Source organism: Theobroma cacao, chromosome 9, assembly GCF_053813885.1.
Source record: "Theobroma cacao isolate CCN51 chromosome 9, ASM5381388v1, whole genome shotgun sequence".
Lineage (NCBI taxonomy): Eukaryota > Viridiplantae > Streptophyta > Magnoliopsida > Malvales > Malvaceae > Theobroma > Theobroma cacao.
In genome coordinates this window covers 1,145,867-1,171,472 of record NC_142647.1, presented here as the reverse complement: position 1 = coordinate 1,171,472, position 25,606 = coordinate 1,145,867, and the positions used below count along the sequence as shown (strand labels likewise).

At 35.7% G+C, this 25,606-nt stretch overlaps 4 protein-coding genes across 8 annotated transcripts; 1 reads left to right on the top strand and 3 right to left on the bottom strand.

The window, feature by feature from the left end:
- The first annotated feature begins 12 nt into the window (after nucleotides 1-12).
- On the top strand, nucleotides 13-4,383 carry LOC18587758 (Galactosyltransferase family protein). Of its 2 annotated transcripts, XM_007011743.3 has the most exons (12): nucleotides 13-273; nucleotides 527-590; nucleotides 785-834; nucleotides 959-1,146; nucleotides 1,362-1,422; nucleotides 1,567-1,639; nucleotides 1,885-2,008; nucleotides 2,125-2,212; nucleotides 2,649-2,699; nucleotides 2,999-3,070; nucleotides 3,454-3,566; nucleotides 3,919-4,383. In XM_007011743.3, exons 1-12 carry the CDS (start codon nucleotides 149-151, stop codon nucleotides 3,939-3,941), a joined length of 1,032 nt encoding a protein of 343 aa, XP_007011805.3. In that variant the 5' UTR covers nucleotides 13-148; the 3' UTR covers nucleotides 3,942-4,383. The 2 variants fall into 2 exon arrangements, with proteins under 2 accessions (XP_007011805.3, XP_088665490.1); XM_088809364.1 differs by lacking the exon at nucleotides 3,919-4,383 and having other exon boundaries at nucleotides 3,454-3,613.
- A 513-nt stretch (nucleotides 4,384-4,896) lies between these two features.
- On the bottom strand, nucleotides 4,897-9,361 carry LOC18587757 (heparanase-like protein 3). 4 transcript variants are annotated; one of them, XM_088810038.1, is made up of 11 exons: nucleotides 8,639-9,361; nucleotides 7,413-7,480; nucleotides 7,146-7,258; nucleotides 7,020-7,056; nucleotides 6,736-6,936; nucleotides 6,466-6,614; nucleotides 6,102-6,332; nucleotides 5,836-6,025; nucleotides 5,622-5,747; nucleotides 5,442-5,541; nucleotides 4,897-5,358 (listed from the first exon to the last, which is right to left on the bottom strand). In XM_088810038.1, exons 5-11 carry the CDS (start codon nucleotides 6,894-6,896, stop codon nucleotides 4,975-4,977), a joined length of 1,341 nt encoding a protein of 446 aa, XP_088666164.1. In that variant the 5' UTR covers nucleotides 6,897-6,936; nucleotides 7,020-7,056; nucleotides 7,146-7,258; nucleotides 7,413-7,480; nucleotides 8,639-9,361; the 3' UTR covers nucleotides 4,897-4,974. The 4 variants fall into 4 exon arrangements, with proteins under 4 accessions (XP_088666164.1, XP_088666163.1, XP_007011803.3 ...); XM_088810037.1 differs by having other exon boundaries at nucleotides 6,736-6,919; XM_007011741.3 differs by having other exon boundaries at nucleotides 6,736-6,919; nucleotides 7,146-7,480.
- Nucleotides 9,362-9,516: 155 nt separating this feature from the next.
- Nucleotides 9,517-11,226, bottom strand: LOC18587755 (uncharacterized). The gene is made up of 3 exons (XM_007011739.3): nucleotides 10,782-11,226; nucleotides 10,145-10,203; nucleotides 9,517-10,060 (listed from the first exon to the last, which is right to left on the bottom strand). The coding sequence occupies exons 1-3, from the start codon at nucleotides 10,917-10,919 to the stop codon at nucleotides 9,712-9,714; spliced, it is 546 nt and encodes a 181-aa protein (XP_007011801.3). The 5' UTR covers nucleotides 10,920-11,226; the 3' UTR covers nucleotides 9,517-9,711.
- Nucleotides 11,227-11,919: 693 nt separating this feature from the next.
- Nucleotides 11,920-18,893, bottom strand: LOC18587754 (topless-related protein 1-like). Its single transcript, XM_018126648.2, has 25 exons — nucleotides 18,784-18,893; nucleotides 18,106-18,228; nucleotides 17,815-17,994; nucleotides 17,613-17,726; nucleotides 17,363-17,521; nucleotides 16,978-17,155; nucleotides 16,782-16,884; nucleotides 16,624-16,694; nucleotides 16,386-16,536; nucleotides 16,183-16,292; nucleotides 16,008-16,077; nucleotides 15,811-15,884; nucleotides 15,635-15,730; nucleotides 15,457-15,552; nucleotides 15,244-15,371; nucleotides 14,895-15,129; nucleotides 14,638-14,802; nucleotides 14,208-14,351; nucleotides 13,976-14,086; nucleotides 13,700-13,879; nucleotides 13,326-13,454; nucleotides 13,139-13,234; nucleotides 12,771-12,959; nucleotides 12,525-12,691; nucleotides 11,920-12,243 (listed from the first exon to the last, which is right to left on the bottom strand). The coding sequence occupies exons 2-25, from the start codon at nucleotides 18,186-18,188 to the stop codon at nucleotides 12,114-12,116; spliced, it is 3,159 nt and encodes a 1,052-aa protein (XP_017982137.2). The 5' UTR covers nucleotides 18,189-18,228; nucleotides 18,784-18,893; the 3' UTR covers nucleotides 11,920-12,113.
- Nucleotides 18,894-25,606: the final 6,713 nt, after the last annotated feature.

The window sequence follows — 25,606 nt, the reverse complement described above, 5'->3', positions numbered from 1 at the left end:
TATTTCTGATTCTCCTTGAATTCTCCACAGTTGATTTGAATCTCTACACTGAGCTCTCATACTCTTTCACTCGATCATTGTAATTAAAAATTGGAGATTAGACAGCAGTAAATCTCTGCTTTGATTCTGTAATCTGTGTTAGTGTGAGATGGAGGGTTTACCTACGTCGACGAAAGCAGAGAGACGATGGAGATCGAAGAATCTACAGACATCCAAGCCTTCTTTGGTGATGGCCTTTTTCTCTTGCGTCGCTTGGCTCTACGTTGCTGGCCGGTTCGTAATTTCTTTTATCTCCATTTTTCCTTTTTAATTCTTAATTCCACTGCGTCAGTTTCGTGGAATTTGTTTTTCATTTTGGATTATATTTGGAAAAAAAAGGATCAAAGAATCCAAATTTATATTCATCCAATTCAGCCTAAAATTTGTGTTAATTATTGCCTTATTTTTTTGTCAATTTCCGTAGCTAACAAATTGATTAATTGTGCTGATTTATTTATTTATTTTGCGAAAATTTGGTGAAAATTAGGTTGTGGCAAGATGCAGAGAACAGAACATTGCTTGCTAATCTTCTTAAGAAGAACATTGAACAGGTTTCTTTCTGCCTTGGTTTTGTAGGACTCAGAAGCCAAACAAATCCTCCTGGTCTTAGCATATTTCCTCTGTTTCTATTTGTTGGTAAAATAAGAGATGTCTGTTTATTAGATTATTGCAACAACCTAATCACCTGTTTAGTAAGATTTAAATAAGTATTTTCTGTCTGATGTTTCTGTTTTCGTATTGGTAGAGACCAAAGGTTCTTACGGTCGAAGATAAGCTAATGGTCCTAGGATGCAAGTATGTTCCTCAATTTTCATTCTTAGTTTCTGTCTCCCAATTTTTATAGTCTAATATGACTGTTTCTCTGTTTTGTTTTTTTTGGCATTGTGCTGTCATTTGAAACAATGAATTTGATTTTTAGGGATCTAGAGAGGAGGATTGTAGAAGCAGAGATGGATTTGACGTTAGCTAAGAGTCAAGGATACCTGAAGCACCAGTTGCGACAAAGTGGTTCTTCAGATCAGAAGCTTCTTGCAGTTATTGGAGTTTATACTGGATTTGGTAGTCACTTGAAACGAATTACATTTAGAGGATCTTGGATGCCTAGAGGTGAGTGTGCTGGTTTGTTATAGTTTAAAACTTGATTTTAGATTTTCTGTTGGCTTTCCTCTCTTTTTTGGTGCTTGATAGTATTTCTACTAGTATGCTGTTGCATTAACATAGCAGTTTTGACATGATTAGTTTCATGTTACTTTTAATATATATTTAGACAGATACTTTGCTATAGAAACCATATATTATTAACACTCTTCTGGTTTTGACAGGTGATGCATTAAAAAAGCTGGAGGAAAGAGGGGTTGTGATACGATTTGTGATTGGTCGGAGGTATTTCCATATTCTTCAATCCTTATTGCGTTCTCATGGTTTTCATATGGATTGTTTCGCTTCTTTGCTCGATTTCATTCCTCTGCTATCAACAATGCTGCAATTGGTGGGTACTAATGGGATTAACTACTTTGAAATTGGTAGTGCTAATCGAGGTGATAGCTTGGATCGCAATATTGATGAGGAAAACCGTAAGACAAAGGATTTCTTTATTCTTGTAAGTGATAGAATTTGAATATGTCTGCAAATTCAAATTATTGACTTTTGGTTTGAGGCCTAGATATTCTGCATGAATGCTGAGCCTTTTGTCTGCATTGGTGGTCAGACCTTTATCAGAATATATCTGTAATTGGATGCAAGACTTTGGTTTTTATGAAATTTTCTCTTTCCACTTGCTTATTGTAATCCGACTGCCTGAAAACATAGATTCTGTGACATGCTTGCCTCATGTTGATTTATCAGGATGGTCATGAGGAGGCGCAAGAGGAGCTTCCTAAGAAAGCAAAATTTTTCTTCACTGCTGCAGTTCAAAATTGGGATGCAGAATTTTACGTCAAAGTTGATGATAATATTGACATTGGCCTTGGTAGGACTTCTGCCTTTTTCATTTGTATAGAATATCACAACTTTTTGGCTTTTGGCTTATTGCTGTTTATTCACTGGAACTCTAATATATCATCTACTCTTTTTTCTACTTGACAGAGGGATTGATTGGACTTCTTGAACAACGGCGTGGCCAAGATAGTGCTTATATTGGATGCATGAAGTCAGGAGAAGTGGTTGCTGAAGAGTATGTACTTATTTTTGTCTTATTTCGTTATTGAAATCTGTTTATCCAAGATGGCTCTCAACATGCACCTAGGCTATTATTTTATACATTTTCCTAATTCCTTCAATTGCTTATACCAAATGCTATCTTCTCAAAAAAAAAAAAAAAAATCCCCATTTAGAAGCTAGAAAATATTATTCATACTCAGATGTAAATATATTGATAATGCATCTACGAGTACATAAAAATTTATACCTGTTTTTTTCTTCATAGGTGTTCCTTTGCTGATTGTAGCACGTCTACATTCTTGTTTATTAATCGTTGAATGTTTGTTCTGTTTGCTATTCCAAACGAAATCTTGGAGGACATTTATTGTTTTAAAATGGTATTTTGAGCTTGAGTTGTTTCCTAAGATTCTGAGTTCAGCTTTTAAGTACCTAAATTTTGTTGATTTCAGGGGAAGGCCTTGGTTTGAACCAGAATGGTGGAAGTTTGGGGATGAGAAATCGTAAGTTATCTAGCTTGTGGATCAGTGCACTACTAAATTTGTACTTTATGTAACTTTCATACTATTCTCTTTTCTTTCCCTTTCTGTAGCTGCATAATTGTTAAATGTAAGAACACTCAATGTTCATTCACTTTGTAACTTTTTGGTGGTTGTGCATGCTCCTACTGTCCTTGTATCCTTAATACAGTGTCGTTCAAGTGACATCTTCCTTCAAAGGGGTTCAATTCTCTTTGATATGGTAACTGGTTTCAATTCAATTTCTGTATACGGAACTTGATTAATTATGCTCTTCTGTGTAGGTATTTTCGCCATGCCTCTGGTTCACTTCTTATACTCTCCAAAAATCTTGCTCAGTACATCAACGTAAACAGGTTAGTTGTTATTTATTGATGCTATAACTTGGAGAGAATGAGATACACATTCTACTTTGAATTTCTGAAACTGAAAAGAAACTATGGTGTCTCAACATTAGTGATTAATACAATTTGGGTGTTATAAGAACCTCTAATCATGTTGGAGTAGGGTAGTCCACCTGCAGAGTATTTATATGTTAGAAACTGAATGGCTGATAAGCTAAATCCATATCTGTTTTGTTCATCGCTTTCCTTTGCATGCAAAGTTGAACATAGTCCAAGACTCATTTTGAAAATTTTGTGCCATGAACTATTCCTTGCTCCCATTGAATGTGACTTAAGTTGCTTAAAATGTCTGAATGAATTTGAACTTGACCTCAGCTAGCTTATATTACATGCAGTGCATCTTTGAAGACTTATGCGCATGATGATATATCGGTGGGGTCCTGGATGATGGGTGTCCAGGCAACTTACATAGATGACAATCGTCTTTGCTGCAGTAGCATTAGACAAGGTGAACTTGCCTCCATGCTGTATTCTTGTTAATATTTTTGAAGATTATATATATTATATATACGATCATCTCTTTTGCTTGGATCATCTCTTTTATTTCAGAAAAATAAATAGAAAAGTTAATACCCAAATCAATTCAATCATCAGAATAACCGTCTCTTCTTTGATCATCATTCGGACACAGCTCAAGGACTTAGCAGTCGGTTCATATTCCTGTTTTGACCTTTATGTGGCTAGTATCAGCATGCATTTCTGCTTTTTACTTTTGTGAAATATATTTTAAGGTGCAAGAGACCTACTACCTTAAATATACAGTTTGTGTTAACCAGTATCTTGTACCATCTAATTTTCAGATAAGGTGTGTTCCGTGGCTTGAGAAGAGAACATGTCTTAACATTTCCATCAGTTTAAAGGCCACTAATTTGTGGGTTGGCAGTATTGCACTCAGATAGAGGCCTGAGTGTCGATATTGCGAAATTGCTTTTGCAACATCATGTGGACAACTTTCTATCAGATACAGCCGCAGTGAGGGATTTTCTATATATCGCAGGATGGATCATTCTTTTAGATGTAGATATAAACCAGGATTTTTTTTAGACGATGAAAACAGGTTAATCTGCAAATTGGTGCTAAGTGCTAACTACTGGTTGGGAGGGAGGAGGATTTTGTTTAATAAGTTTGATCAAAGTTCAATAGTATTTCGTTTCTTCTATGTAATGGCTTCAATATTTTTTCACCAAGTGACATGAAAATGTGTGCCAGTGACTCCTTTCTCGAGTAAATTCTGAATGCAGGTTGCAGATTTAGCTGTGTTTCTTGTTACTTTGTGCATAGCTTGGTTCTATCATTGTGCTGATTCACTCTCATCATGTACTCGTTTAACCGGAAAATAAAAATATTATTATTGAATTTGTGAAGTTGGCGTATTAAATTAAAAATGTTTCTATGCTCGGAGTATTTTAACCAATAATAAAAACATTATTTTATTTTTAATTAATTAAAAATAATTTTGTGATAAAATAATATCAAGTTTAATATAAATTCGGTTTGTAATAGATAGAGTGAGTCAACTTGCAACGTGAACGTAAAGGATTCAAGTGAGGGAGAGTAAGGTGACTTGACTGGCAATGAGAGTAACAGATTCGAGTAAGTTAAGAAATCTCGTATTAAATATATAAAATGAATTATACAATAGCCAAAAGAGCTGGCAGAGTTATTACAATAAAATCAGTTATACAATAGCCAAAAGAGCTGGCAGAGTTCTTACTCATATTTATATCCAAAGTAAATATTCAAATACATGTTGAAGGTAACAGTGCAATGTCAGAAAGTCAATTTAAAATCTGGATTTGGCATTTTCTTGCTTATGGATATTGCTTAAACAATTCAATCATAAAATATTATGTCGGTCATCCTTGCTTACAGGCAGGAATTCGTATGCTTGGAATGTGAGAAAAGACAACGGAGAAAGGAGCAACAGTGATTGGATCTAACATGCTCCTGTTTACTGGGTCCATGGAAGGGATACCCCCAGATGAATTTAGACTGAGTACTTTCCCATTTAAAAGCACAATTTTACTGTGTAAATTCCCATCTTTAGCTGTCAAATGGTACTCTTCCCTAGTGTTTCCGTTACTTTTAGAATTTCTAGGCATTGTGGCAAAATTTATTCTTGGAGTTTGGTCTTCTTGCTGCAATCTCAAGTCTCCATTGCTAGCAGGACTTTCAGTCGAAACTCGGACCTGAACTGTAGTGTTTGCACTTAAATTGATGAGAAGCAATGCGATTCCTTGCTGTTAAAAGGAACACCTGATACATTAGCCGAGTATGGATAAACATTGCTTTGATACCAAATCTGAGTGGAGGGTTTGCTTACAGATTGTTTAGAACAGTGAGCATAAGCTCGTAGATTTCTTGTCCCAGAGAAGCTCGTGGACAGGACATTGCTCCCCATTAAACGATGCCAGAGAAGAGCACTGCAACATGAATATATCTAATTTGCTGACATTGGTTCAAGAAATGATTTGGAAAATCTGAAGTTCGAGGAGCACACTACCTGTAGTAATCTGGATGTGGGACAAAGGTAGCAGTGTCAAGCAGGCCATAGTTTCCACCAATCAATGTCTGTCTGCAGTATGTTTTGGTATCATAGGATGATGCCATCCCAAGCTGGTCCAAGTACCTGTTTAATCAGTAAAAAGCCAGTAAAGAACCCATGTCAGATCAAGCTTACCATGAAAATGAAGGGCAGTAAATGTGCCCAAGCTTACCAGAAACTATATACAAATGAATTGCTGACAAGATTTTGGCCACTGTTATAAGCTCCTCCTGCTTCACCAACCCAAGCGACTGCTGAAGTTCCTGAATTCTTCAGAATTGCTTGAAGGTCTCCAAAGGGCTGGTTCCCACCATCTAGATAGGATGGATCTAGGATTTTGTTGGTGAGCTGATTATCATTACCTACATACAGGGAAAATAATGTCTTTACTTCGAAAGGCTTCTTCTTTAAGGTTACTTTTAATAACTGAAGTACTACCTGCGCCAAGGTTGTAAATGTGTTGGGTTACTACTTGAAGAGATTTAGGTGTTTCTTTTACAAATTCTGTGAACCAATTTGCATCAAAGAATCCTCCTGGTGCTATTACTAGCGGCTTAACCTCAAATCCTTTATATATATTCTGAACAATGTTCTGAAGAGAGTTCACATCAGATGCATATTGATCTGCTGAGACTCGTACTCCAACGCCAGAGCCACACAGTTCATTTCCTGATTCAGCTCATTGCTTCAGATAACAAATGCAGGAAAAGAATTTGCTTTTGAAAAGAAGAAAGGCAGGCAAGATTAACTCGGAGTCATTTATTTTCCTAGACATTAAACTGCATACTGGGAGAGATTTTACCAAGTTCCCAACCATATATAGTATAGCCCTTGTTGACAGTGTATCGTATGAGCGATTCAGCATTGCTAGAATTCCAAGCTCCGATGGCAGAACCATCTGGACCTATAGTTCTCCCACTTAATGCATTTAATCCAAAAACAACCATAGCCCTGCGTTGGAAGTAAAAGCGCGATGGATCCAGTTACAGCATGTTTCATCTAGCTGTGTAAATGTTTGGAAAGAGACAGATTACAAAGTTCATGGAGATGCTGATAAAGTTTAATTACTGACCCAGCTTTTTTGAAGAAAATGTTGAGTTCGTCCCATCTAGACATAGGTAAGCAACCTTTGGAGAAACCGAAAATCTCTGAACTATTTTTAGGAAATGGTACACAAGGATTTTTATCACCTTTGGTCTCATAAATGACATTATTTTGCAGGGTACCACCCATTCTGATCTTTAATGGCGAAAAAGCTGCAACACGGATAAGTCTGAATGCTAATAGGGACATTGTAAGTTTTGAACTTCCATATGTATCTTTTCTTTCGAAAGTAAAATGGAAAGAACTGCTTACCTTTGATAGCATTTAACAATATGGGGTTGGCAAGATCCTGCAGAGTGGAGCAGGCAGTAAAGTTTCAGAAAGCTGGAATTTTGCTGTGATTATGTTATCTGAGAGGCCTAAGGATAAGCTGCTTACTAGATTAAGAAGCGAAGCTCTGCCCCAGCTACATGTTCCATAGTCACATTTCTCAGGAGGCCACCAATCCAGAGTAGCACAGATGAAATTGTCATCTGTTTTTCCTATTGAAGCTGTTCCATTAATAACAACAGTGCCGCTAATAACATTTCCAGACCACCCTCTTCTTTGTGAAGTGACAAAGACTGAGCCTTGGCTCATCCAATACAGCCAAAAACACAAAAACAGAAGCTTAAACACGAAACTCATTTCATAGAGCAACAATACCTCCTGCAATTAGCTGTCATGTACAACTACAAGTTGAGCAATGTGAACTATATAAAGAATCTGGTTCTCTGTAAAAGAAAAAACAGTTGATATCAGACTGAAGGTGAGAGATTTTGTAGGTGCTTTGGATAAGTTTACTGGTTTGAAGTAATCAAATCAAGCAAGGTACATATGATTACTTAAATAAAATAAAATTTATAGTTTATACTACCGAGGCAGATGGAGCTGGTGAAAACTTAATTGTTCTTCCATCAGAAAAGTCCAACGTAGAGATTAAGAATCTAAATAATTGATTAGTCTTTGCAACAAAAGAAAAGGGAACAACCAAACTTTGACTTTCAAGAACCTCCTTGCAGCTTCCTAGCTCAAGGTTACAGTAAAATTTCTAATTTCGAAAGTTCATTCCTCTGCTAACCCTCTTGAAATATTACTGCCTATCAGGCTTTGGTTACTGACATTGACAGGGAATACAAATTGCAAAGAACCCATCAATTATTTGAGAAAAAAAAATATTTATAACCACAGGACTGATTGAAAATATGGGTTAGGAATAATTTGGTGAAGTATCCATTTGATAGAAGCTTGCGATTTAGTCATCAAGAAAGAGAAAGCTATTTTAATTTCTAGTATGTAACTGGTGATGGACTCTCTGCTAAAATGGGAAAACCAAAGTCCCCACGAAACAGATCAAGGAAAAGAATGGAGCCTAACAAACCAATTGGAAGTTGCCAATCATCTACGATTCGTTCATCACCAGTCATCACAACCGTAAGTGCGGTCTTCTTCTTACCATAACTAAACAAAACAAATAAAATGTCAAGAAACTTCTGCCGTAATTGGATTCCCCTACTCGATTCCCCAGGAAATAAATATTTAGTTTCAGAGGTCAATATCTGAGACTCTCGCCATCATTTTTAATTCAGTGAAGCCATAGACATCTGGGTCAGGTGTAATCTGGGAAAGAAGGAACCTCTGCTTCATTTATTAATTTTCTGCTACACCAGATTCCCGGGTTCATGTTCAAGGCTTCTACCAGTTGAACAAAAGAAGAAACTAGTTGATTATACTAGTCAACTAAGGCAAACCAACATTAAAAACTTCTTTCAAGTCATGACTTCTGGTTCTTCAAAATGTGGGTTGCAACTCGAATTCAGGATGCCAATCTTTTTTTTAATGAATGAGATACCATAAGATTGTAGCATAGCAAGGTTTTCAATTTGACTTGCCTTTTTAACAGATTGAAGAAGCAATATCTTGCCATCATTACCAGAGTTTGACAAATTTGAGAAAAATCGTGGATCCAAATATCCTTGAGAAGCAAGGTGACAATTGCCTCCTCATCAAAGGCAATTCTTTGCGAGGCTTCAGCACAGTCAGTTTCGCCTATGCTTGGGATCCTCCTTTTCTGCTGTCGCCTGCTGGGTCTATTATCGAGGCCTGTTAGAAACAATATTTTCTGGTACTTTGTAGTGAGAAAATAATGACTGAAATGAGGCTCTTTTATTGCTAGTAATGTCTTTGTTTCAAGTCGATTGCAAGCTTTGCAAAATCCAACAAAACAGGTGTCATAACTACGGATGAATAAGCAACTTTATTAACAAAAGAAAAGGAGGCTAACAAGCAGCCAACAGAAGAAAATTCTAGGAACTTACAATAAAAATGAATTCACTAACAAGCAAGCATGGTTAAAGAGGTTCCCCACTCACGGAATTGATTTTAAAGTATACATTACATATACAACCACTTTGTAAAACGGCATAAAGCTCAGGATTTAGCCAGTGCATCATCCGTTCTTGTTAATCCTTCAAATTAATTAGACGTGCAAATTGCAAAAGGCATTTGCCCTGTTTAGGCAGAGTTTGCTCTTCCTTCAATCCCTCCACCTTACTCCTCGGCCACCCTCTTCTTTCCTGAAGAAACATTAGACATTCTTCAGAAACTACTAAGCCTCAAGTTGGAATCTTGGAAGCAACTAGAGGCATAAGCTAAAGTATGGTTGGAAATGACCAGAGGATGTAGCATTCTTCAGGTGCTGATGCATAAATGTAAACCTCAAAGGAGCAACTCATACAAAAGAGTAGAGGAGAGAAGAATGAAGCCAAGCTTATAAAATGATACTAGAACTGTATATTAGGAAATATCAAACAAGTCTCATTTCCAGAAATGTCACAATCTTCTCTACCCTAATTTAGACAGACACTCTTAACCCGCAACCTGAATCTGCCCATTCTAACTTCCCACTACACCATACCCCCTAACCTCAGCAGGACAATAAAAAACAAGAATAAGAGATCCCAGCTCATTTCCGCTTTTTAGCTGGTGGCTGAAGCTCTTCCTCTTCTTCTTCCGGCTCCTCTTCTTCCTCTTCCTCCTCTTCCTCACCATCTTCATCGTCATCATCATCATCCTCATCGTCATCATCCTCATCTCCACTGCCGCCATCCCCATTGGCCTCAGGTTCATCCTCAGGATCCCCTTGATCTTCACCCTCTTCACCAGATCCATCTTCCTCCTCACCTCCATCTTCATCTTGATCATCTGCTGCTTCATCTTCCTCATCATCATCATCATCATCATCCTCAGTGTCACTGGCATCCTTGTTCTCCAGACCAGGTTTTCTCACCACAAGAAGCTGAGCAAGTGGAAACCTGCAAAAGCGAATAGACCAATTTTCCGCATTCCAAAGAAGAAGAAAAAAAACCAAGTTAGGCAAAATAAATAATGAAACTAACCCTGCATATGCCTCAGTCTCTTTGATGAAGACATCAATTCCATTAGGCCGAGTTCCCATCTGGAAAAATCACCAAACTCATACTGAGGAGAAAAATAGTGTTCTTCCAAGTGCAGTTTGTGTGCAATGAAAGTAAGCAGATTTCCACATCAAAGGACACATTTTTAAGAATAGGAAAAATGAAATTACCCACTACCATATGACTTACAAATCTGTTTTTTGACCCAATGAACAAACACATAAGCATTCTTGCACCAAAACACAAAAACAAATGTGCACACTCAAATGAGACACTCAACCCAATGAAACTATTCTTATATCCTAAAAGTAGTGGCTTGGTCTTGATGTCAATAACATTCCATATCAACCTATGCTTAACCTACTAACCAAAGCCAAAAAGAACCCTAGCCTCAAAAAATTAGAATAATTGGGTATTAACAAAAATTGCATTGAAGCTGAAAACTGAAAAATTCTAATTTCTGGAATAATGGAATCAAATTCTCAAAGAAAAAGTTTCAAATTTTGCCAACAAATTCAAGGAAAATTAAAAATCCATAGACTTGCAAAGACCACTCAAAACCAGATACCCATAAATAAAAAGGTAAATTAATTAACAAAAGAAGGAAAGAAAAGTGTACCATCATGAGCAACCAAGCGACAGACTTTGATGCAACAATGGCGGTCTCGACAACCATAGCTTGCAGTGCAAAGCCCAGGAAACTGTCCAAAACGACAGCGTTGTGGGACAGGCTTTCCATTTGCGCGACCTTCGACATATCGTGGAAAGAGAGGAGCCCAAAAAGGTTTCTAGAGAGAGCAAAAAGAAAGGAACCCAAAATTGAAGAGAGAAAATTGAAAGATTAAATTAGGCTTTAGGAAATTTTGGGGGGTTTATGTTAGGGTTTTGGAGATATAGTTAGTAATCCAGAAGAAGGACACAGTTCTAGAAAGAGTGTTGACGTCAGAGATAAAATTGACTGCCGGTCTTGGACGTATGGACGACAGCTAAGCTTGCCACCGTATGATTTGTTTGGGTTTTGTCTTCGTCCATGGACACAATCATGGTCTGCTCAATTTGATCAGGAAAATGCGCAACATTGCCGTTGAATGATTAGTTTTGACCATATGATTTTGGGCGTATTCCATTCTTTTTTCTTTTTTTTTTTCTAAATTTTCCTTCAAAAAAGAAATTAATTTTTTGTGAGGAAAATGTTTTTCAGTTTCGGCTTTAGGCCGATTCACATTTGGGCCTACGACCTAAACTTAAATTTTATTAATATATATTCAATACTTTTTAATATAAAAAAATTAAAAATAAAAGTATAATACTTAAATAAAATTTTAAATAAGTATTATTATTTTATTATTATTTTATTTTATTTTATTTATCAAAATATCATTTATCATTTTATATTTAAATAACGTTAATATAGTATTGATTTGAACATAATAAAAAAATATTTTGGAGTTGTTTTTTAAATATTCTACCAATTATAAATCTATAATATTAAATATAGTAATTCATTTTGAGTTATTCTGAATAATACTATATTAATTTTGAATCTAAAAAAAATTTTATTTTTAATGTAGGAAACTTTTGAAAGACAAGAGGTATGGTTAGGACTTAGAATTAAAACTCAATTAACTGTTTAATGTAATTTATATATAGCAATTCATTTAAAAAAATCAAATATATTTAAGGGAAAATCATAAATAATGGAAGAATACCATACAAAATGTATATATAAGTTCAAGATGACAGTAAACCTGCCACCATTATTCTTTTTTTTTTTTTTTATAGAAGAGAGATAAACTCAATCTGTCTACCAGTTTTTACATAAAGAGAAAACTAAATAAAATATATACACAGATGTATTGATTGACTCAAAGTTCCAATATTAAGCCCTAGGGTTGGTCTAACACTAGGGAGGAGGAATGCTGCTTGAAGCTCCATTCATGTCATCAGTATGTTAGGCCACGTCCCATTTACCCTCAGATTCGAGCGGTTCACAGATATAAACGCTGCCGTTTGCTAGTCCCATGGCAAACTGGTTAGGGTCTCGGGGATGTGCGGCAAGCGCGAGCGGATGTGCTGGCGATCTGGCAATGAATGAAAGAAAGAAATAAGATCACTTGGAATCTTACAACAGGAAATGATGATAGAAAAGCATCAATATGGTAACATCAAACACTAGGATAGGTGGGGGGAAATGGGTTTGAAATGTTTGTAAAGGCATTGTTTGAGCTTGAACTCTTGAAATATGAGAAGAAATGGGTACATGTCAGGACGACTGCATGTGCACCAGATTCTCAGGGAATCAAGGCCAGTGACAAGTATGTCTGGGGAGACATATTTGTTATTGACAAAAGGTCAGGATTACCTGGCATCAGAGGGAAGATAAGCAGTGGGGTATATCTGGCATTGTATTTGAAGATTTGGTGCCCCAAATATGCGCACTGTTCCATCCAATAAACTGCAGTACACCAACTGACCATCACAGGAGAATGTTGCATGGGAGATTGCTGATGGAACTTCTATTGCTACAAACTGGAAAAGACAAACAACATTCAATTTCAAATCTTTTGATGGAAGGGTTACTCCCCATTGCATGTGTAAAAATATTCACCGGCTTCATAGACTCCAGTTTCCTCATGTCATATATGGCGAGCTGATTGCCATTCGCAGCAACCAAGTGTATCTGATCCTTGTCGAATTGAACCTGGGTGTCTGACCTTCCTATGCGTCTCCTTTCTCCTGGAGTTAGCAAGAAAAAATTTTTCTTACTTTCCCAACGACCAAACTCCCACACAATGATCTGTAAAAAATTGCATATCGACAATATTCATAATGTTAATATTGCATCGTCAGGATGTTTTACACTGGCTCAGAAACAAGATACAAGAGTTTAAGATATCAAACTAATGTGAAAACCAGGCTATAGGACAAAGAGCCAAAAGTTTTTGCATATTCTTGTCATGGAAAATTAAACTCTACCTGTGCATCAGCTCCTGCAGAAACAAGTATATTTAACTGATGGGAAAAGGCAAGGCCGGTGATTCTCTTAGAGTGACCATTAAGCCTGGCGCTGACCTTTCATACGAAAGAATGTGAACATCTCTCAGTGCACATGGATGAAAACGTTAGTCCCTCAGAAAAAAAAAACTAAATAAATAAAACAAACCTGGCTTAGGCGAACATTATATATGTGAATTGTAGAATCATCCATGCCAATAGCAGCTATATTGTTATCTTGAGGGTGAAAAGTAAAACATGTTGCCACAGGTGGTGGAGCCAGGAAAGTTGTCATAGTCTGCAGTTACCCAACAAAAATCTTAAGCGGTCAATGAAAATGCAATGCTTTTCTCAGTGAATCATTCAAATAGGAATACTGCATTTTTGCTGTATGAGAATTTGTTTATGCTGCAAACTATTCAATGCTTTAAAACCATAGAAGGTTGTCTTTCCTGAAACAATACTTTGAGGGTATAGAACGAATTTACCAACAATTTTACCTTAAACCGTTGAAAGCAATTGATAGTTTTATTTGAAAATTACCTTTGATGTAGTCATGTTGTACAAGGAGATTTTGCCTCCTGATGCAGACATGAGATAAGAGTCATTCTTGGACAATGCAAAACAGGGCAGAGGGTCATCATAACTACCCTTAATCACATCATTGGTCATTAACATGCCAGATGGTGGTACTGTAAATAGAGGGGTAACCTTTGTTGTTGCCTATATCACCAATTCAAAATGTTAAGATAACAGATATTCAGATGATGATCAGAACGTTTTCCTGCGATTCAGATGACAGAGAGGGGATTGCTTTACCTTCCCATTGAAATTGAGGTTGGCTTGTGGCCACTTCCACAGTAGATGAATGCCTTTAGATGCTAATGCCAAAATGCCATTGGCTGAATTAGTATAACTCAACCTTGAGATCTGAAGCAGTAATACAAAAAGGCCCATCAGGAATCAATAATAGTGATAAACATGTTGGAAAAAAAAATACTCATAAAGAAAAGATGGGACTTATGAGAGTTATATCCACTGGAAATCACACCTCATCTACTTCAACATCAGCTGAGAGTTTCAGTGAACGAAATTGAGCAGGTGCACTAATTTTATTGATGAGCTTGCCTGCTCTTGCTGGGTTTACTTCTTCAGCTGATCTTGATCTGATATCCTCCATTTCTATGTCATCATTCTAGCAAATGCACAGTGCACAGAAGGTATTAGTTCAGAAATTATCTTAAAACTAGTTATAATTGAAGTCAATAGACTAAGATTCATTCGTATGAAAGTTAAGATGAGATATGGAAGGAAGAAAGAGAGAAGGTGCAATGAAGTAGGCTGAAGTTCAGTCCCCTAGCAAAATCATACAGGGTGGAGAGAAGGCAATGAACCTCAGTTTACCACTTTGGTAAAGCACTTGCAGCATATGAAAATACATAGAATAAGGCAAGAATGCAATTTCAGAATCAGTGAATTACCCTTGCTGGAGCATCAGATGCTGGTCTTGAAAAAATAAGGGGATGAGTTTCCTGTGTACCAATCAATCGAAGACCATCAACTGTTGCTAAGATTTTTATCTTATGATCATTTGCAGCAACGGCCAACAAGGAGCCCTCCTTGTTGAAGCGGATACGTGGACATGCCTTGATATCAGAAAAGTAAATCAGAAAACTAAACCATAATTCTTATGGTGAAATCTACCTACGGAAAAGAGAAGAAAAGAAAGAACACTAACCGGTAGTCCTCCCTCAGCATCAACAGTTGCTAAAAGCACGCAATGGTCCATATCCCAGAACTTAATTGAATAGTCATCACCAGCTGCCAAGTAGCGACTATTAGAAGTATCAAACTGCACCGATCCCAAGGATGGCTTGTGAAATCCTTGATATGTTCTCTTCACAGAACCTTGGATTTCATTCCATTCAACCAAGTGAGTCTCCCCTTCTTCTGTGGTTCCGCATGAGAATAACCTACAAAGAGTTCAAAGAGAGGAACCGGAGTTTTCCATTTTTTATTTTCATAAAACATGAGGAATACAATGCGAAACCATTTTGTCAAATTATACCATTTTCCTACAGACAAACCTTTTCCCATCAGCACTGTAGGCCATTGTCATACAGGCACCACGGGGAGCAGTATAGTCGACGCTGGATCCCATTGAATCGTATAACCATGCCTTTATCTTTCCATCCACGGAGGTTGAAAAGATAAACTGAAGAACAAAATCATAAGCCACACGCAAACGAAGCAAGAGAATATATATATAGCAGAATCTGTGTATCCAGCAGAGTCCTTACATGGACATTTTCTTTGGAACGAGGACAGACAGAATGTACCGCTGCCTCATGACCTTCAAATGTGTACAACCTAGCACCAGTAAGTACAGTCCACACCTAAATTTAAAAAAATCAGTATGTCAAGTCTATCTTTTGCATGAACGGAAGCATAACCACTCAATCATAGGTCATAACTAACCTTGATGGTCATGTCATCACCACAAGTAACAAAAGCAGCTTCCATATTGGTGTTACAGAATGATAGATCATTCACAGCGCCAACGTGAGCATCAATCTACAAAGTAAAAGTAATATTTCGTTAGAATAAAGATAAGAAGCTTCGATCAATGGTAGGCAAAAGATACGAGAACCCACCTCCAAATGCGGTCGAATGTAATTCCCTCCATGATAAGCGTACAACTGTATCATATGTTTAGAATATGCAACTCCTGTTCAAAAAGAAATCAAGAGTTTATGAACAATAATGCTATGGAGTTTGTAAGCTATTTCAGATATCTGGTGATGCCATATGTTCTTTTGGCCAGATAGTGATGAGATATGTTCAATCTCACCAAATACAGAACCGTCCGAGCTCCATACGATGCGTCTTATTGAGAAAGATGAACCTTCGATTAAATATGCCTGAGTTGCAAAGATCTATTAGAATTTGAGATCATCTATAGGGGGAAAAAAACAGCTATAGTTCCTTTCTATAGATTTCTTTACTTATTTTTAGAGGGAACATACCTTCAATGGCATCGAACATGTTCCAAGATCCCACACCTGAAAATTTCTTGAAACCATCTTCTCTCCAGAACTAACGTCCCACAAACTTATTTCACCAACGTTGGTTCCAACTGATATATCAGCATTTAAGGAAACAAAAGTTAATATAAAGCTAACCAGACAAAAGAATATCTGAAATAATCATCATAAAGACTAAAACTAACCCAGAAGGAAAGTTTGTAGAGCAGGATGAAAGTCCATGCTTGTGGGAACTGATGATTGGTTCAATGTGCGTGCAACAGTCTTGGGCAATTCTTCAGTAGCGTTTAATTGAAAATCAGTAATTGGAGAGAGACTCGTTCCTGGTAGCATTGTCTGGCCAACATGAGCAAAACTGTGAATATAAGTAGGCTGTAACCGAAACAGAAGTGTACTAATGCAATTAGGGTTGAAGTCACTCACCCTGTCAGGAAATGCTAAGAGCCTTGCCATTGACACACTATCAGAATCCCCAGGACCCTTCGACATTGCAGCTACACCAGGCAATAGAACGTTTAGAAATCAGAGAACTCGATTGTGCAACCTTTAGTTAGAGTTCAAAGAAGTAATCAGATCCTTACCGAGATTTGTTGGGCCACCCAAACCAACACCTTCGCCAGAAACTACTGGATGACTCATGCTTGAAAGAGTTGCCAACCATGGATTTAATGTAGGTTGGAATGCCTTACAGAGGACAAAGAGTAGAAAGAAGTCTTTACAAATTTTGCGAAAATCATAAAAAGATGCTCAGAAAACCGAGTCAATCCAGTTGCTTACCCCATTTGAAGACCACGGAATGAAACCTTCTGTGTTTTGTGCAGAAACTGCAAGCTGACTGCTTGTAGCAAGTTGTGTATGTGGATCAGTAGAATTTCTGCAACTGTGATCCACCCAAAGAGTTCTTATGTCAGGATTTCTGCTAGGATTTGAACAATGGGAGTGTTGCCAATTTAAGCTGTCAGACGCAAACCAAAATCAGTTCCCTTTTTGTTACTGAACATCATTTCCATAAATCAAGATAAATTTAACATTAATATCTGCAAATTGGCTGCCACTGTCTGAAATCCACAATCAACTCAACAGCAGTTAGTGGTACCCGAGCAATTCAATCAGAAAGAAAACAAAAGTACTCCGTTTTGGTGATCTTCTAAAGAGAAGTTACCTTTGATTAATGAGCATCCTTAACCTTGAATTTATAACGTCAGGAATCTCCAACTTGCCGTTAAAATGAGGGTTTGCCTCAATAAGCTTCTTGAGCTCGACCATCATAGCTTTTCTTGTAGTCTTTGTATCTCCGTAAGTTGATAATTGGCTGTTCTCCCTGCAGAAAAGCTTAGAAGTTTACTAGGGCTGCCTTAAGGCAAAAGTTTTCAGTTTTTACCAACGAGAAACGTTTTCAACAGAACATAAACCTGAAATTGTCTAATGACAGCAGGTAAGTGATATCCTTGAACAAATTCTCATTTTCAGAGGCAAAAAATTTGAGCTCCTTGGTGAGGACGTCGACAGCTTTGTCCCTATCACGCCTGATCAATGGAAATGCCGTGAAAAGCATTAGAAGACAAAAAAAAGGCGACAAGAAAGCATGGCAGCCAAAAAGACTTTGATATTTACTTGTCCAATGCCTCGAGATACTTTTGCTTGCGGATTTCGAAATATGTCTTCCTGGAAAAACGATTACCATCAACTTTGGTGAAGCCTGAAAGATACTGCTCAGCCTCGTCAAATTGCCCACCGAGGACCAGGTCCTGAAAGTACTTCATGCTAAAGAATAGTCCTGATTCCTTCTCGAGCCTGTTTAAACCATTGAAAGCAAACGCCATATCACAACAATGAAATCAAATGGTATGTGAAAAAACAATTCCTACTAATCGTAATGCATTGAGAATTGGGTTTGAAATTTACATGTGAGCAGCTTCCTTGAACTTTTCCTCGTTGAGGAACTGCAGGATCAGGATGATTAGATCTTCGCTAAGCGAAGCCGCCATTGAAACCAAACCTCCTTATCTCCACAACTTCCAAATGAACCTGTATCGAGAGAGAGAGACTCAGTTAAGACAAAGAAACAAAGGAGACAAAGTACTACTTCTTTTCCCTTTATTTATTTATTTTTACGATTGAAATATGAAGCCCGGATTCATTCTGTGTAAAATCGTCTCCGCTTTGAAAGAGAGTGACAAACAGAGCATTATGTCGAAAACAAATACACCAAAAAGGTTGGTGGCGATTTGAGATGAAACCAAAACATCAAAACTCAGTTTCAAAGCACAAAATCGGGCATTTTCAATCGAAACGAAATCAAAAAGGTTATAGTCTGAACCTTCGAGACAACCCCATAGTAAACAAAACCAATAATGCTTCTTAACCAAAAACAAAAACAGGTTATGGTTTTTCAAAAACATTTTATGGTTTTTTCACCGATCGAAAACAGTAAAATAACTTTTGTTGAAATGCAAGATGCTGTAAAGTAGAGTGCGTAGAAAAGACCGTGTGACCTTGTGAACATGGAATAAAAAGCATGTCATGCGGGAAAGAAAAACTATTAAAGTGTGAAAAAGATAAAGCGATAAACATAGTGCTTACTTGCAGAAAGGAGGAGGAAACAGAGCAAATGAACAGAAACAGAGGAGTCGACCTGTCTGTGTTTTCTCTCTTTTTTCTTTTCTTCTCTCTATGACACAGCTCTCTTCCCTAGAGGATGCAGCTTCTTGGGTTTTCCAAGGCAGAAGCACTTATATAGGGAAGCGGAGGATAAGCACCGTTGCTTATCTGATAGCTTATGGAAATACACAGGTGCTGAAAGTGGGCCCATATGCCAAGAGCTCAGCCGACAGCTGTCTCTGCTTTGGTAAAGATGACAGCAAACCCTTGCATTGCAGTCTCCTTGCATGTCTGAGCGAGTGAACAACACTTGCTGAGTGCTTGCTTGGTAAGGTTCTTACTTCTTGGGGAAGGAATAAAAGGTTTGCATGATAAGAAAATTGATTTGAAGCCAAAAATATAAATTGAGCCATTGTAGTAATGAGTACTTTAAATATAATATTTTTTATATTAATATGGTTGTATAATTAAAATTCATATATTTTAACATTCAAACATTTGGTTTAATAGGTGTCGCGTGATCTTTATGTTTAAGAAATTAGCGCGTGATTTTTCTGTTTGAAAATCAGATTCAAATCCATTTTTACCAAATAAAAGAAAAATCATATACCCCATAAAGAGAAATGAGGTTGGTGGTCAATAAATATAGTAACGGCCATAAATTCTTTCTATTAGGTAAGTTTACGACTTGACATATATACAAATACTTCCATTTTTATTTAGAGATAAGAGCAACACGTAATTTTGGACTAATCAATCATTGGTCCACATAAATATGATAATTTGTAAATACGTGTCTTAAACGTGTCATGTAAATTCAAAATATATATTAATGATTATATAAATAATTTATACAAGTCATAAACTAATAAAAAGGTTATATGGACCGACATGGTGACATGATTAATTAAATAAGTTAATAGATTTTAAATGAGTTAAGTAAGTTGACATATTTAAGACACGAATTGTCATGTACACGATTAATACATGAAATGCAATTATCTTAAACCTAAATCTATTTAATTTTCTATTATATGCACAACGTACTGACGTATCATATGTAAAATTGCTAAGTCTAGTCTAACATTACAATTTCAATAGTCTTCTCCAACGTGTAAGGTCACTCATAGAGAAAGTGTGTGACAGCTACTAAGTCCAATCTGGTCAATGTTATGCATTGTTTTAAAAAGAGAAACTAAGTTAGTGGTCAAATAATATTGTAACAGCTGTAAACTGGTTTTTTATTTGCTAAGTTTATGCCTTGTTATATATATGCAAATACTTTCATCCTTATATGTAGATAAGATCGACACGTAATTTTAGACCAGTCAACTATTCCACATAAATATGGTAATTAGTCAAAGTATCTGATAAGTCTTTATATTTATGCATTTTCTTTAATTCAATCCCTCTACTCAAAATCATAATATTTTAGTCCTTGTGCCACATCAACAACCCGAACCTAAAATGTGATGTGGTAATGCCACGTCAGCAACTCAAACTCAAAGTGTGACATGGCATTGCCATGTCATCTTGACACGATGATGTGGTAGTGCCACATCAACAACCTGAACTTACCTTATATGCCACGTTAACATATGGTGCCACAATAGCGCCACGTTAACATATGGTGCCACAATAGCACCACGTTAGTGTTAACATCAACACCATAACGATTAATTTAGACGAAAAATGTTAAAGGGACTAAATTGAAATAATTCTCATAATCAATAGACTAAAATGTTGCTATTTTAAGTAGATGGACTAAATTGAAGAAAATACCCAAGTAAAAGGACTTCTCAGGTACTTTGACCTATTATAATTTGTAAAGTGTGCCTTAACCGTGTTATGTAAATTCAAGATATTAATGATTATATGAATAATTTATACAAGTATTAAACCAATAAAAAAGTTACACGGGATGACATGGTGACATGATTAATTAAATGGGTTAAATAGGCTTTAAATAAGCTAAGTAAGTTGATACATTTAAGACATGAAATTATCATGTACAGATTAATATACGAAATACGATTATATCTTAAACCTAAACTATTTAATTTCTTATTATATACATAATGTATTAACATATCATATGTAAAATTGCCAGATCTAGTTCGGCATTGCAATTTCAATAGTACTCCCCCAATGTGTAAGGTCACTCATAGAGAAAACCTTCAACAGCTACTGAGTCTAGTTTGGTTAATGTTATGTATCGCTCTAAAAAGATAAATTAAGTTGGTGGTCAAATAATATTGTAACAATTATAAAATAGTTTTTTATTAAGTAAGTTTATGCCTTGATATATATGTAAATACTTCCATCTTTATCTGTAGATAAGATCAACACGTAATTTTATTCCAATAAACCATTGGTCCACATAAATATGGTAATTTGTAAATGTGTATCTTAATCATGTCATACGTAAATTCAAGATATTAATGATTACATGAGTAATTTAAATAAGTCATAAACCAATAAAACGGTTGCATGGATCAATGTCACTGTCCTCGTGTGGACATGAATCCCACATTGTCAAGATAATACTCTCAGCGAGTGAGTTATAAAGTCTCACATCAAAGAGAAACTCCCAACAGGGAGTAAGGGTGGATGTCATGGTCCTAGTGAAGTGAGCCACGAATCTCACATTGACTATATACTAGAGTGATACTGGGAATATAAATGTTCACATCACTTTTAACCTGTGAGGTGCCTTTTGTGGGACAAAACCGTGAATCCCACATCGTCGAGACAATGCTCCCAGCGAGTGAGTTACAAAATCTCACATCGAAGAGAAATCCCCAACTGGGAGTAAGGGTGGACGTCATGGTCCTAGAGAGGGGAGTCATGAATATCACATTGGTTATGTATTAGAATGATACTGAAAATATAAAGGTTCACACCACTTTTAACTTGTGAGGCCCTTTTTATGAGATAAAATCATGAGGCTAGTGGGCTAAAGCAGACAATACCTCACAGGGGTTGGTGTGGACTCTAACAATTAGTATCAGAGCAGATTCTAAGTACTAGTAATGTGCTACTAAGGATAGTGGATCTTTGTTGAAGTGGGGAGGATGTCACGATCCTCGCATTGACGTAAATCCCACATCATCGAGATAATACTCCTAGCGGGTGAGTCACAAAGTCCCACATTGAAGAGAAACTTCAACGGGGAGTAAAGGTGAATGTCATAGTCCTAGAGATGAGAGCTATGAATCTCACATTGGCTATGAACTAAAATGATACTGAAAATATAAGGGTTCACACTACCTTTAACTTGTGAGGCACCTTTTGTGAAATAAAATCGTGAGGTTAGTGGTTCAAAACGGATAATACCTCACAGGGATTAGTGTGGATTGTGACTATTGGTATCAGAGCAGACTCTGAGTACTAGCAATGTGCCACTGAGGACAGTGAAACCTTGTTGAAGTGGGGAGGATATCACGATTCTCGCTTGGACGTGAATCTCACATAATCAAGATAATGCTCAAAGCAGATGAGTCACAAAGTCTCACATCAAAGATAAACTCCTAGCGGGGAGTAAGGGTGGATGCCATAGTTGTAGAGAAGGGAGCCATGAATCTCACGTTAGCCATGTACTAGAGTGATACTGGGAATATAAGGGTTCACATCACCTTTGACCTATGAGATGCCTTTTGTGGGACAAAATCGTGAGGTTAGTGGAACAAAGCGAACGATACCTCATAGGGTTGGTGTAGATCATGACAATTGGCAAGGGTTGGTGTGAACCATGACAACAGGCATGGTGACATGATTAATTAAGCAAGTTAAATATGTTTTAAATGAGTTAAGTAAGTTGACACATTTAAAGCACGAAATTATCATGTATACGATTAATACACGAAATGCAATTATCTTAAACCTAAATCTATCTAATTTTGTGTTATATGCATAATGTATTAGCGTATCATAAGTAAAATTGCCAAGTCTAGTCTAACACTATAATTTCAATAGTCTTCCTCAACATATAAGGTCACTAGTAGAGCAAGCGTGTGACAACTACTGAGTTCAGTCTGGTCAATGTTATGCATGGCTCTAAAAAGAGAAATTAAGTTGGTGGTTAAATAATATGATAACAATTATAAAATGGTTTTTTATCAGGTAAATTTATGCCTTAATATATATGCAAATGCTTCCATCTTTATTTGAAGAAAAGACTGACACGTAATTTTAGACAGATCAACTATTGGTCCACATAAATATGGTAATTTATAAATGTGTGTCTTAATAATGTCATATGTAAATTCAAGATATTAATGATCATATGAGTAATTTATATAAGTCATAAACCAATAAAAGGGTTACATGGACCGACATGGTGACATGATTAATTAAACAATCTAAATAGGTTTTCAATGAGTTAAGTAAGTTGACACATTTAAGACACAAAATTGTCATGTATACAATGAATACATGAAACACAATTATCTTAAACCTAATTCTATTTAATTTTGTGTTATATGTAGAATGTATAAACATATCATATATAAAATTGCCAAGTCTAGTCTAACATTACAATTTCAATAATCCTCCTTAGCATGCAAGGTCACTCATAGAGAAAGCGTGTGGCAGCTACTAAGTACAGTATGGTCAATGTTATGCATGGTTCTAAAAAGAGAAATTAAGTTGGTGGTTAAATAATATTGTAACAATTATAAAATGGTTTTTTATCAGGTAAATTTATGCCTTGATATATATGCAAATATTTTCATCTTTATCTGTAGATAAGATCAACACGTAATTTTAGACCGATCAACTATTGATCCACATAAATATGGTAATTTGTAAATGTGTGTCCTAATAGTGTTATGTAAATTCAAGATATTAATGATTATATGAGTAATTTATACAAGTCATAAACCAATAAAAGGGTTACATGGATCAACATGATGACATGATTAATTAAACAAGTTAAATAGGTTTCAAATGAGCCAAGTAAGTTGACATATTTAAGACACGAAATTGTCATGTATATGATTAATTCACGAAATGTAATTATCTTAAACGTAAATCTATTTAATTTTGTGTAATATGCATAATGTAATAACATATCATATGTAAAATTGTCAAGTTTAGTCCGACATCGCAATTTCAATAATCCTCCCCAACGTGTAAGGTCACTCATAAAGAAAGCATGTGACAACTACTAAGTCCAGTCTGGTCAATGTTATGCATTGGCTCTAAAAAGAGAAATTAAGTTGGTGGTCAAATAATATTGTAACAATTATAAATGGTTTTTTTATTAGGTAAGTTTATGTCATTATATACATATATGCAAATACTTTTATCTTTATTTGTTGATACGATTGACATGTAATTTTAGACTAATCAACCATTGATCCCACACAGATCTTACAATTTATTTGTGTATTTTACTTGTGTCATGTAAAAGAGTTACACAAACCCGACACAGTAATACAACTAACTAAACAAGTTAAATAAATTTTCAATGAATTAAGTAAGTTGACATGTTTAAGATATGAAATTATCATATATATATAATTAATACACAAAATATAAATATTTTAAATCTAAATTTATTTAATTTCATATTATACATATAATTTATTAACGTGTCATATGTAAAATTGCTAAGATTAATCCGACATTGTAATTTTCATAGTCTTCTCTTCCCGGACGTGTGCATCACTCCTAGAGAACAGCGAGTGAGGGCAACTAAGTCCACTCGATTCGACGATATGCATGGCTTTACTCCCCTTATCCGACGTGAGGACAAAATCATGGTCTTTTTTGTGATCCGAACTGCAATAACCACGCACGGGGAAAGCAGCGAAATTCTGAAGTCACGGATGGTGGCACGTAACCTTCCTGGGTCTAAATGCTTGGAACCACTGGACGTATAAATGCTTCTTTAAATCGTTTTTCTTATTTAATTGGTCGTTGAGATATCCTTTTTTGTCCTGTTTAGATAAAGGCTAAAAAAAGTTTAAAAAATGTGAAATAAAGCTTAAAAGTTAAAGCTCTGTTTGCCTATTTGGATTTTGATGTTCTCCTAACTATTTTAGCATAATGGTGAATTATTGATGTTAGCTTTTATTTGAGTTTGATTTGGAGTTAATTATTTAGTTTTGTTTTATTTGAGAGGTGGACTTAAGAATCAAACGCTTTAAATAAAAAAATTATCCATTAAACATTGAATCAAATACTTAAATTTTTTTAATTATAAAATTAAAAGTAAGTTACATTGTCGAATTAAATTCTCGTAAAAATATAATTTGGATACGAGAACCAAGCTTGTATTTTTGCAGTGATTTAACTTGACAAGTTTCCATGTAAATGAAGAATTTCAAACCATTGAATCAGTGCTTTTAATTAATACTCAATATATATAAGTGGTCAAATTATTCAATTATTCCATATAGTTTGTCAATATGATAGATTTAATTCATGTATAATAATTTGTAAAAATTGAAATTTTATAGTTTTCGAAAATTGATAATGTCAATTTTAATCATTAACAGTATTAAACTTTTTTCTATTATCTATGTTAATATAATATTTAACTGTATTGACATGATATATTTTTGTTGATGTAGTATTGAATATGATAACGCGATAAGGAGTAATTGTATAATTTAACCTAATTAAATAATTTTGCTTTTCTTCATTTTGATTTGAAGTGGTAACAAGTAATTGATTATATACGAAGATGACACGTTAACCTCATTTAAATCCTTTTATTAAGATTCAATATTTCATATATATATATATATATAAAAAGCATGAAGCCTAAACCAAACAGGCTTTTGTCATCAAGTATTTT